Below are 13,692 nucleotides of genomic sequence, written 5' to 3'. Positions count from 1 at the left end.
AATTCTATGCTCTCCGTCCCATAATACTTATTTTAATATATTTGTTTGCATTATAAAAAAAATATTTAATTAATTTATTATATTATTAATTATAAGTTATTTTTATTATATTTTTAAATTATTATATTTAAACATTGATATAATCAAAATTAATCTTTTATTTATAATTTCTTAAAAAATATTTTTTTTAATTATTAAGAATATTTAAATTTTATTGTTAAATTTAAGATGATTTGATATGAGAGTAACCTAAGTTTTGTACTTAGTTTCTTAATTATCGATAGTTTTTTAAAAAATATTTTCTATTTGATCAATTAAATTTAAACATATTTTTATAAAAGTATGAAAATCTTAATAAAAAGTAGACACATGTGTTGAAAATAATTTTTATATTTTATGAGAATTTAGATATATATTTTACTCTTATTGTAAGATTGAATTTATTAAAATTTAGTTGATCAAGTAAAAAAATTAAAACTATACTTTAAAAATTAAATTAATAATCAATATATATATATATATATATATATATATATATATATAAATGAGGATCTTCATTCCGCCTATGTGGCATGCCTCAATGATCAGAAAAATATTTTCTATTTTTTAAAAAAATATGACTTTTTAAATTATTTCTTACACAATAATTTTATGTGTGTATATATTTTACTATTAATTAGTTATTTAATGATAATTACACCTTCTTTAAATCAAGGAATTTCAAAAGGCTAAACATAAAAATTTATTTTTTTCCTAATGTCCGTTTTCTACATATTATTTTTAAGTTTATATTATTATAAATTTTTAGTTTTTATTGTTATTATAATTTATACCTTCTATTTTTATTATTTTTTATAAAAAAATTATATATATAATAAATCTAAATAAAAGATTAGGTGATGTGGCAAATCTCAATCTCAATGGTCACCATTCGTATTTATCTCTTTTAAAAAAATTTAAAAAATTATTTTTTATTTATATGACAGGTTAAAAATCACTTTAAAATTGTATTTTTTAATTATACCTTCCTCATTAACTCTTCTTTATTTCTCATTAAAAAAAATAAGTTTATGAAACTCAAAAGACTATCATTAATCCTCTAATAACTCCTCCTAAAGGGATATTCTACAAAATAAAATAATTTTTTTATCTTCCTTGTATTTAATTCTCATTAATTCATCTATCACTATATAAGTATCCAAAAAGCATGTTACATATGACAAAAATTGCTATCATCTCAATGATTTAGGATATTATGGTTAAATATTTTTTTTGAATGTTTTTTTTTTCAAATTTTCATTTTCAATTTTTATATGTACTAATTGGTTCCAACATATGGAGTCGAAATTCTTATTTTGTAGGTATATGTTCAAAGGAGCATGTTAGAGGAGCGCAAGATAATCAAGATTCGAGACTAAAGAAATGTTTTTATCCTCTACATGATGAGTAACAAGTTTAATGTTATTTCCCTAATTTTATATATAGTAGTTGAAGTGCTTAAGATTTTTTATTTTTATTTTTTGTAAGTAGTTTGTTATTACATATGACAAAAATTGCTAATATTTCAATGATTTAGGATATTATGGTTAAATATTTTTGTTTGAATGTTTTTTTTTTCAAATTTTCATTTTCAGTTTTTACATGTACTGATTGGTTCCAACATATGGAGTCGAACTTCTTATTTTGCAGGTATATGTTTAAAGGAGCATGTTAGAGGAACACAAAATAATCAAGATTCGAGACTAAAGAAATGTTTATATCCTCCACATGATGAGTAACAAGTTTAATGTTGTTTCCCTAATTTTATATATATTAGTTGAAGTGCTTAAGATTTTTTGTTATTTTTTGTATGTAGTCTGTTATTTAAAGTTCATCACAAATTTTAAATATAAAGCTTTTTTTCTATTAAATTTTATGTACAAAAAAGTAACCTACAAATGTGTTATTTGATTTTCTGTTTTCAGCTTTCTTCTTATAATGTTATCGTAGGAGAGGTGATGTGGCATGCTTCTAAAGTCAAGATGACATTTATTTATTTTTTAAATTTTTGACATTTTCTTAATTTTTTACATTTATATAATTTAATGTAAAAACCTACAAATTATACATCACTTACATTAATTTAGAAAGATCAAAAGTCATTATTATTTAAACTAAATAATTGATACATTTTAGATTTTACATTTTACATCCGTTTAACTCATTTTTTCATGGGTGAATATTGAAAAATAATTATAATCCAATTAAATTGAACAATCAATATATATATATATATATATATATAAATAAATGAGGATCTTCATTCCGCCTATGTGGCATGCATCAATGATCAGAAAAATATTTTTTATTTTTTTAAAAAAATATGACTTTTTAAATTATTTCTTACACAATAATTTATGTAATACTTACATAAATAGCTATAGTTTGAGGGTTATGAGATTGAGATGACTATATTTATCATATTTTTAAAAAATAGCTACAGTTTGTTTAAAAAATTGGCTAATTGTTTTTTTAAAAAAAAATACAAAAATACATAATAATTTAAATGTAACTGAAAATCCTATTTTGTAGCCCACTAATTTGGCACTTTCAACTTGTAACTTACCTTTCCTTAATAGGATTCTTGTCAACATATAAAAAAAATGAAGATATGCAGAATATGTTCTTATACACTGTACTACTGGAAAAAAATTATGAAAAAAAGGGCAACAATCTGTGTTTTAATTCGCCATTCCGGAAAATGGAGCGATGAGAATTGTTATGTGGAATACAACATTGACGGGATTGTTTTGAAGGAATATGCTTCATATTCTGATTTAGTTGATGTGATTTCCGTACAATTGAACGTTGATCTTACAAAGAAGTGTATGAAGATTAAATACACTATCGAAGGTGACGACACGCCTATGGAAATACGTAACGACATGGGTGTGCGCCTATATGTTCAGTTGAAAAAAATGAATACTCAAATTGGAGTGTATCCCCTGTGTGTTAGTATTTACGATATTGATATTGTATATTATGGTTCTGGAGAAACTTCTATTGAAAGTGATGTGTTGCAACTTGAATACAATAAAGAATTAAATACTGAGGATGATCCATTAGCAATTGTACCAGCATTTGGCGATCAAACAGTAGATGCATTTGATGTTGAAAATGATTTAATAATCACTAACAGATCGCAAAAGGAGATAATGGTGGATCAGATATACATGGATTAGTCGACATTGAAAGATGTGATGGAAAAATATTCAATCGAAAAAAGGTTTAAATTCTTGGTGGAGAGGTCAAACTCTATTAGGTAAATTATGTTTAAATTTATTCATATTACGTTTATTTATATATGTTTGAAGATGCAACTCAAAACTAAAATCAAACTATAAATGGTATTCGCAGTTATACTCTTGTATGCCAATCTAAAGAATGCACGTGGTTAATGAAAGCGTCAAGTATTAACAAGTCAAAAATGTTCAGAATTAGAGTTTTTAACTCTGAACATACATGTCCTTTGAAGGATGGAGTGCATTCAGATTGTCGAGCAACAAGTTCGTTGATTGGAGGAATAATAGCACCTAAATTGAGGAATCATAAGAGGAAGTACAGTCCAAATGATATTAAAGATGACATTAAGTTGGATTTGGGTATTGATATTAATTACATGTTGGCATGGCGATCAAAGGAGAAGGCATTAGAATCTATCATGGGGCAACCAGCTGCGTCTTACGGGAAGCTACTAGGATACTTGTATACATTGGATAAGACGTATCCTGGTTCACATATACGAATGCAGAAAACACCTAATGACGAATTTTTGTATGTTTTTATAGCGCTGGATGCTTTTATAAAGGGATTTGATCATTGCAGGCCAATTGTTGTTGTAGACGCCAGCCACCTCAAATCAGCATTCACTGGTGCATTCGTATCAGCCAGCACTATGGATGGAGCAGGTATTTGGATACATACATACAATTTAATTTATTTTTATTTTTCTTGTTATTCATCTATTTTTGTATATTATAATAGGGAATATATTACCTTTGGCATACGGAGTTATAGATTCGAAAAATGATGCTTCTTGGACATGGTTCTTTGAACAATTCAAAGAAGCCTATGGAGAAAGAGAGAATATGTGTGTAGTATCTGACCGACATAATAGCATAATTAAGGTTGTATCTATTGTATACAACAATGTCCAACATTACACCTGCATATGGCACTTGTGGGCTAATGTATGTAAGAATTTTCGAAAAGCAAATGATCAATTGAGTGAAGTATTCTACGCTATGGCAAAGGCATATACTCAAAGTGATTTTGATAAGCTAATGAAAAGGGTTGAGCAGTTTGATGTAAGGGTTAAGAATTACTTGGAGATGGTTGGATATGAGAAGTGGGCAAGGTTGTATGCACCAGTTCCTCGTGGTTGGGTTATGACATCGAATATTGCAGAGTGCATCAATTCGACGTTAGTAGCAGCAAGAGAATTACCAATATTTGACTTTCTTGAACAAGTGCGATTGATGTTTGCTAGATGGAATTGCACAAATCGGAAAAATGCATCATGCACATTCACACTGCTTGGGAAGAAGTTTCAAGAGATGCTTTTGCTTAATGAATCAAAATCGGGGCGTATGATGGTATGTATTGAAAAAAAATTCTTGTTCAATGGATTGTGTATTCATTTATTTTAGTAATAAAAAATATTTGCTTTAATACTAAAGTGTATAATTGAATTTCTGTATTGATTATAGGTTGCCCCGTCAACTGATTACGTTTATTCCGTAAGTGATGAAGGGAAGAGTTATATTGTATGCTTGGAAAAAAAGACTTGCAGTTGCAACATGTTTCAAGTTGACGGTATACCGTGCTCACATGCGTGGAGTGTGTTGAATAAAAATCGCATGCTTCTGGAAGAATATTGTTCAGAATTTTATAAGCGAGGAACAATATTGAAAACATATGAAGTCCCTATATATCCTCTACCTGACAAAGGTGAATGGAACATACCTGAACACATTGCTACCGAAGTTGTGTTGCCACCAAAATTCAAGCGACCTCCAGGAAGGCCAAAAAAGCAACGTTAAAAGTCATTTAGCAAGCTGAGCAAAAGGAAGGGTACCAATTCTTGTAGTACATGTGGACACCAAGGTCATAATAGGCGTTCATGTCGAACTGCAACACGAAATGCATAGAAATTGTTACATGACACTATTAAATTTCTTGTAGTTAATTTTTGTTATTTTTAATAAAGGAATGATGAGTTATTTGCCTTTTGAATATTTTGAAATATTTATTAAATAAGATATCAATTATGTAAGTATAGCTATTTATGTATATGTAAGTATTACTTTGATACAAATTTTGGAATCAATTTCTTTGGTACAAGTGTATATGTATTTTGACATTGATTCTCAATATGTAGACTGTTAAAAACTGTTTGTGGGATCGCCTCGTTATGTGCATGGATGCCATGTTTATACATGTAAAAATGGGGTCACTTAATTTTTTTGCTGATAATCCATTGACTAATTCACCGATGCCAAAGCCAAATCATGGCAAGTCATGAACATCTAATTAATTATGAAATAACACAGAAATAAATTTAAAACAACTAATGTGATCATATATGAATATAAAAAAAAGTTGATAATGTTTGACAAAAAACCAAAATATTAGTTTTTACCATAAGTTCAAAAAAAATAGAACTAGTACGAAATACTAATCAATCACAACAAGTTGACTATTATCAATCCTTGCGGGTGTCCTCATTCTTCTTGGTGGTGACTCATTATCGCTAACAGCCCCGTCTTTCATCTTTTTCATTGCATATTCCCACAAGAGTGCACCGTATCTGATACGGTGTAACTTAGAATCAAGATACTTAACTGGAATACCTTCACCCTTACTTAGGTACTCGGCAAATGCTAGCAAGTATATCCCGCAATCCCTGAAAATATACATTACTTTTTAAAATCTGATACTTTTTAGGAAAATTGAACGAAGAGATTTGTTTTATACTTACAAAAAATCTGATCCTTGTTGAGGTATATCCTCCACATACGTCACGTCGTATGCGATGTGGTTATCTTCTGCATCATCCGAACCATCTCCAATCTCCATTGAAACATACATTGGCAGAAGCTGAGCAAGCTTTTGAATTTCTTCTCTAACATGATAGTTATGACCTGCTGCTCTAAATGAGTCATATACATAAATGTGTTTGTCAATTAATGACAAAACAGCCAACACCCAGTGATTTTTATGCTCCACGTTCACTGGTATGAACACATTGTCGATTGTATTCCATGGAATGTCAGTCATCAACCTATATCCTTTTATGTAATCATGTATGGCGCTTTCAACATTTGCAACACAAAAGTTACTTCCAACTTGAGCATATGCAGCATAAATTTCAGAAATTTTTGACTTGAATATGCAATCAACAGTAGTGTATCTGTATCGACTATTAATGTTGTATTTACTTTTTTTACGCAAGTAATACATGATCACATCAATATGCTGTAAACAATTAAAAAACAAATGTACAAAATTAGCACATCATAAAAATATGAACAATACTTATACTACTTTTTATGTTTAAATTCATATGGTTACCTCATCATTCAGCAGTTGTTTATCATAAGACAGAGAGTAGAACCAATTCTTGTTTGATATTCGATGAATGCCCAAATCCATATCAACTGCCAGTTTTGCTTTTTTATTCTTATACCGATCTTCACCATGCATCCTTTTGATAACAAATAAGAATTAATTAATATTTAAGTATATTATGTTTACATAATCATCATCATCATCATATATATATATATATATATATATATATATATATATATATATATATATATATATATATATATATATATATATATATATATATATATATATATATATATATTATGTATACTTACTTATTCATATGGCTAGCAAGAAGCCCTTCAGAAAGCCACAAACAGTAATCATCGAAAAGATCATAATTACATGGCCCTTGTATGAAGTCAGAAACAAAAGGATGTTACTTTTCATAAGTTTTAACCACGTTATAAGAGCTACCTGAAATATTTAGTATACAGACACACAAATTATAACAAACATATTTTCGCATATATGTATTAGGCACTACGATTGTTATAGAATCATATATGTAAAAAAAAAACTAGTAGGGGGCAGGTAAGACACTAAGTATGTTAAACATTGTTATTTACCAGATGATGATCCAATATTTGTGGAGTAAGGAGAGCAAATCAATTGATCAGAATGTATGATACTTTGAACTGGCACGGGTGTATTATCGTAAATGCCACCCTCTGAACGGACCACAACCTCGGAATGAACGACAACATTCTTTTTGGGATATATTGTGTCAATATCAGGTAACAGAGCATCAAGCAACTCAAATTGTGACTGTGGTTGTTGGATTCCGTCGTTCTGAATTACATTACCGTCTCCTGTCAATCGATCAGGATGTCTGATCCTTTTAACTGGCACGGGTGTAGTATCATAAACGACACCCTCTGGATGGACCACAACCTCTGAATGAACCACATCATTCTTTTTGGGATTGATTGCATCAAAATCAGGTAACAAAGCATCTATCAACTCAATTTGTGACTGAGGTTGTTGGATGTCATGATTCTGAAATACATTAATGTCGTTAAGCTGTTCATGTACCGTCAAAGGGTCTTGTATGTGTATCTGAACAGGCTGCAAATACTCCTTGACATTAATTTTGACATGTTCTTGAAGAACGAAACGAGGTGTCCGAACCTAACAATATTACAATAAAAACTATTATTTGTATTCTTTTAACATTTTTCACCTTCAACTACTAACTAATCAAAAAATAATTTATTCAAGTAGTACCTCGTTTGCATCACAGTGAGGCTTATCCATAACATTTGATATCTGATTGTTGTTCGACCAATTAGGTACATGACTTGGAGATTTAGTTGCATCTTCCTGTGTATTTTATCCATTAGAAAATGAGATATTATAAGTAAGTAACTTGTATATGTAAATGTATTGTATTAATTTAATATTGTCATAATTAACCTTATTTGGTGCTCCATATTCACGGCAGCTTCTGTTAAGTGCATCCATAACTTGTCTAAAATTCCCCATTATCAACAATTGCAACTCCTTGAACTCATTATTAACCTGATTATTAAATAGAATGTAAGTTTATATTGGAATACAATGTGAACTAAAAAAATAGAACATATTGCATACATAATTCTTGAAGGATGCAAGATCTTGTCTCAGCAAACCAATTTCATCTGCCTTGGTATCTTGAGGTTCTTTCGAACTCCTTGGTGGTGTACGGTTAGCAGAATTATCCGGACGGTTATGCATCTCCTGTACTGATACATCATCCTCCAATGGATTTGAATCAGGATTTAAAGTTGTACTCTTTGCCTTACGACAACCACTCAATACTGTGGGGCGTTTATCTTTCAACCTCGAACCTGCATGCAAATTGGACTTTTTGATCAATGTGGATCTTAAAACATATGCCTTCTGTTTACCTTTTTCTTTATTGTGTGGCTTATGACTTGGAGGCTTTGAAGTGAAATCATCATCTTCGTCGTCATCTTTGTCACTAACAATTTGAAAGGTGTTCTCTGTGTTTGCATTACTTTTTGATTCAAGCTGATAAAATGCAATCTCCTTAATTGAAGGTTCGATGTTTTTGAATTTTAACTGCACACAAAAATATTTATAATTAAAAATTATATTGAAATACAACAAAATCTATACTAATTGACTAATTAAAATATGTTAAATTACCGGATTGCCGTTATCACTGAACATTCCTTCCATGAGGAATTCATAATGTATTCTGCTGTTTCTGGTCATCTAATTGACGATTCTGGGTATACGATTGCTCTTCTTTACAACAATATTCGAATCAACCGCAGAACAACATTCATATATCCAAATTTGCATGGCTAGAGGCATACCATCAATTCTATAATACTTTTTCTTCTCATCCATTTTTTTTGTTACGCTTTTGAGCAATTTGTAGAAAACATCTTTCCCCCAGGGGTATTCATGGTACCGGCCGCTCTCAACTAGATCAAAATGTATCCTTGGAATTGATGAGCTCTTCTTCTCGCCGGAACATGAACGTACAAATAAAATACAGAATAGCGAATTTAACAGCATCATCATCATTGCCACCCCAAACCTTTTTTTTATACTTACTGATCAAATCCACTTTTGTAACAATACTTTTACCCTCAAAATACTGATTGATTAATCTATTTGGCTTTCTTGTATCAAATAAAAAATCAGCTTTATTACCAAAACACTTCAAACCAGTAATGATAGCAAATCTTTGATACCAAAACGGAGCGTGGTATGATTTATATGAAATAACAATTCATCAGTGGAACTGTCCTCTAATTCACATACCATGAAACACCTAAACATTTGTGGTTGCGCTCCACACACGTGCATTTTTGTATATGCTCCAAAACATGTATCTTTAAAATGATTGAATTGGGTCGCTGTAAGCTTCCCCTTCAAATCTGTGACTATGTTATGGTTCACATAAACCTGCATGCGTGGTGGTTTAATTGGGAGAGCCAATACATGGAATCTGATACCCTGTAATTATAAAACATGTATCTTTAAATAAACTTTCTTGTTATATACTCAAAGTAACCTTTGTTGTTTGACTTTCATTACATTATAACACAATATACATCACTATAACATGCAACCTACATACATTACATCAACCTGTATACATTACATCATTGCCTACATTCACTCAAAAAATATCTCATACAAGATGTATCAACTTATGTACTTTTTACAAAATTAAATGCATGTATATATCTACACTACAGTTACCACCATTGAACAACATAAATACTATATCATAATCAAAAACTATATTCATTTAAGTAAATTTTACAAATTAAAGTACACTGCATGTACATATGCAAAAATTATTCAAAAAAATAAAAAAAATAAAAAGTGTACATACCTTTAATTCTTCACTGACTTCGTCTTGTTCTTCATTAACTGCATGTTCTCCGATCATGTCGGAAACTACATTTTTTACTTTCCTCCTCTTGTAACAATTTTTTTGAATCGCTTTCACCGTTGACCCTACTTTTCTTTTTGAAGGAGTCCTTACTATTTCATCTTTCGACTTCTTATGTAATTCCATAGCAGCAATATATCCTGAAATTTGTGTTTTAATCTGAGTTATACCTAGGTCAAAAAATGGTATTTCAACCATGTTATGTAATGTATATTTTGTACCTCTTGTGATTATCCTTGTGGTATTTCGTTTAGACATAACAACCCAGATCCTAAAAAATAAAAAACAAATAAATATTAAACAACATAAATATTTCCGAAAATCAAGCAATATTGCGTATTTGATTTGAAAAAATAAAACCTAATTTCGTGGAAGCTTGATAGAGATCTAATTGATTAAGAATTTTATGGTAACTTGATTTTGGGAGGATTTCAGATATAATTTTGAAGCTGTAAAATTGGTTTCTTAGAAAATGACTACCCTAGAAATCAGATTTTAAGAGATAAGTAGTAAGCTGAAAAAAGGTTTTTTGGATTTAACATGAAAATAGCTTATTTAATTGAAGCTAGGCGTGAGGCTGAATTTTTTTTTCTTGGAATTGACGTGAAAATAGCTTCTTTAATTGAAGCTAGGCGTGCTGTAGTACTATAGCTATGGTTTCTTGGAAAAAGACTAGAAATCAGATTTTTGGTAGGATTTATGAGATAAAGTAAAAAGCTGAAAATAGATTCTCTGTAGTACTAATTATGTGCTGTAAAAATATAAATGGAGGCGTGCATGCAAAATTATGGAAGGAATACAACCATAATTATTATAGAAAGAATAAAAAACGTTAAAATAGGAACATAATTAATTACGTGAGTAATACTAATTAATATAGAAGTATATTAAAGAGAGAGAAACGGGAGGCGTGAAAGATCATTAATATGTAATGTAATTAATATGAGATTATATTATAGAGAGAGAAACGTGAGGCTGAAAGATCAATTAATAAGGAATGAATACTTCCTTAAATTAGGGGCATATAATATATTTTTTAGGATAATTTAATATTTATTTGCTATTTAATACTTATTTGCTATTTATTAATTAAATATAGTCATAAAATAAAAATTTATGGAAGTATTTTTTTAATATAAAATACAGTTTGCCATTTTATGTAGTTTTTCCATAATTTATATGTATATATATTTTACTACTAATTAGTTATTTAATGATAATTACACCTTCTTTAAATCAAGGAATTTCAAAAGGCTAAACATAAAAAATTTATTTTTATAATATTTTTTTCCTAATGTCCGCTTTCTACATATTATTTTTAAGTTTATATTATTATAAATTTGTAGTTTTTATTTTTATTATAATTTATACCTTCTATTTTTATTATTTTTTATAAATAAAAAAATTATATATATAATAAATCTAAATAAAAGATTAGGTGATGTGGCAAATCTCAATCTCAATGGTCACCATTCGTATTTATCTCTTTTAAAAAAATTTAAAAAATCATTTTTTATTTATATGACAGGTTAAAAATCACTTTAAAATTGTATTTTTTAATTATACCTTCCTCATTAACTCTTCTTTATTTCTCATAAAAAAATAAGTTTATGAAACTCAAAAGACTATCATTAATCCTCTAATAACTCCTCCTAAAGGGATATTCTACAAAATAAAATAATTTTTTTATCTTCCTTGTATTTAATTCTCATTAATTCATCTATCACTATATAAGTATCCAAAAAGCATGTTACATATGACAAAAATTGCTATCATCTCAATGATTTAGGATATTATGGTTAAATATTTTTTTTGAATGTTTTTTTTTTCAAATTTTCATTTTCAATTTTTATATGTACTAATTGGTTCCAACATATGGAGTCGAAATTCTTATTTTGTAGGTATATGTTCAAAGGAGCATGTTAGAGGAGCGCAAGATAATCAAGATTCGAGACTAAAGAAATGTTTTTATCCTCCACATGATGAGTAACAAGTTTAATGTTATTTCCCTAATTTTATATATAGTAGTTGAAGTGCTTAAGATTTTTTATTTTTATTTTTTGTAAGTAGTTTGTTATTACATATGACAAAAATTGCTAATATTTCAATGATTTAGGATATTATGGTTAAATATTTTTGTTTCATGTTTTTTTTTCAAATTTTCATTTTCAGTTTTTACATGTACTGATTGGTTCCAACATATGGAGTCGAACTTCTTATTTTGCAGGTATATGTTTAAAGGAGCATGTTAGAGGAACACAAAATAATCAAGATTCGAGACTAAAGAAATGTTTTTATCCTCCACATGATGAGTAACAAGTTTAATGTTGCTTCCCTAATTTTATATATATTAGTTGAAGTGCTTAAGATTTTTTGTTATTTTTTGTATGTAGTCTGTTATTTAAAGTTCATCACAAATTTTAAATATAAAGCTTTTTTTCTATTAAATTTTATGTACAAAAAAGTAACCTACAAATGTGTTATTTGATTTTCTGTTTTCAGCTTTCTTCTTATAATGTTATCGTAGGAGAGGTGATGTGACATGCTTCTAAAGTCAAGATGACATTTATTTATTTTTTAAATTTTTGACATTTTCTTAATTTTTTACATTTATATAATTTATGTAAAAACCTACAAATTATACATCACTTACATTAATTTAGAAAGATCAAAAGTCATTATTATTTAAACTAAATAATTGATACATTTTAGATTTTACATTTTACATCCGTTAACTCACTTTTTCATGGGTGAATATTGAAAAATAATTATAATCCAATTAAATTGAACAATCAATATATATATATATATATATATATATATATATATATATATATATATATATATATATATAAATGAGGATCTTCATTACCCCTATGTGGCATGCATCAATGATCAGAAAAATATTTTTTATTTATTTTTTAAAAAAATATGACCTTTTAAATTATTTCTTACACAATAATTTATATGTATATATATTTTACTACTAATTAGTTATTTAATGACAATTACACCTTCTTTAAATCAAGGAATTTCAAAAGGCTACCATATTGCCTCAAACATAAAAAATTTATTTTTATAATTTTTTTTCGTACTGTCCGTTTTCTACATATTATTTTTAAGTTTATATTATTATAAATTTTTTAGTTTTTATTGTTATTATAATTTATACCTTCTATTTTTATTATTTTTTTATAAATAAAATTTTTTATATATATAATAAAGCTAAATAAAAGATTAGGTGATGTGGCAAATCTCAATCTCAATGGCCACCATTCGTATTTATCGTTCTTAAAAATTTTTAAAAATTTATTTTTTATTTATTTGATAGGTTAATAATCACTTTAAAATTGTACTTTTTAATTATACCTTCCTCATTAACTCTTCTTTATTTCTCATTAAAAAAAAATAAGTTTATGAAACTCAAAAGACTATCATTAATCCTCGAATAACTCCTACTAAAGGGTTATTCTACAAAATAAAATGATTTTTTATCTTCCTTGTATTTAATTCTCATGATTTCATCTATCACTATATAAGTATCCAAAATGCATGTTACATATGACAAAAATTGCTATCATCTCAATGATTTAGGATATTATGGTTAAATATTTTTTTTGAAT

The 13,692-nt window shown here is 28.0% G+C and overlaps 1 protein-coding gene across 1 annotated transcript; it reads left to right on the top strand.

Moving 5' to 3' along the window:
• The first annotated feature begins 3,466 nt into the window (after nt 1-3,466).
• On the top strand, nt 3,467-5,081 carry LOC138337828 (protein FAR1-RELATED SEQUENCE 2-like). Its single transcript, XM_069288258.1, has 3 exons — nt 3,467-3,947; nt 4,024-4,634; nt 4,749-5,081. Exons 1-3 carry the CDS (start codon nt 3,467-3,469, stop codon nt 5,079-5,081), a joined length of 1,425 nt encoding a protein of 474 aa, XP_069144359.1.
• The last annotated feature ends 8,611 nt before the right edge of the window (nt 5,082-13,692 follow it).

This window comes from Solanum lycopersicum, chromosome 8 (assembly GCF_036512215.1).
Source record: "Solanum lycopersicum chromosome 8, SLM_r2.1".
Classification (NCBI taxonomy): Eukaryota; Viridiplantae; Streptophyta; class Magnoliopsida; order Solanales; family Solanaceae; genus Solanum; species Solanum lycopersicum.
This window is presented reverse-complemented; position numbering and strand designations above follow the sequence as displayed.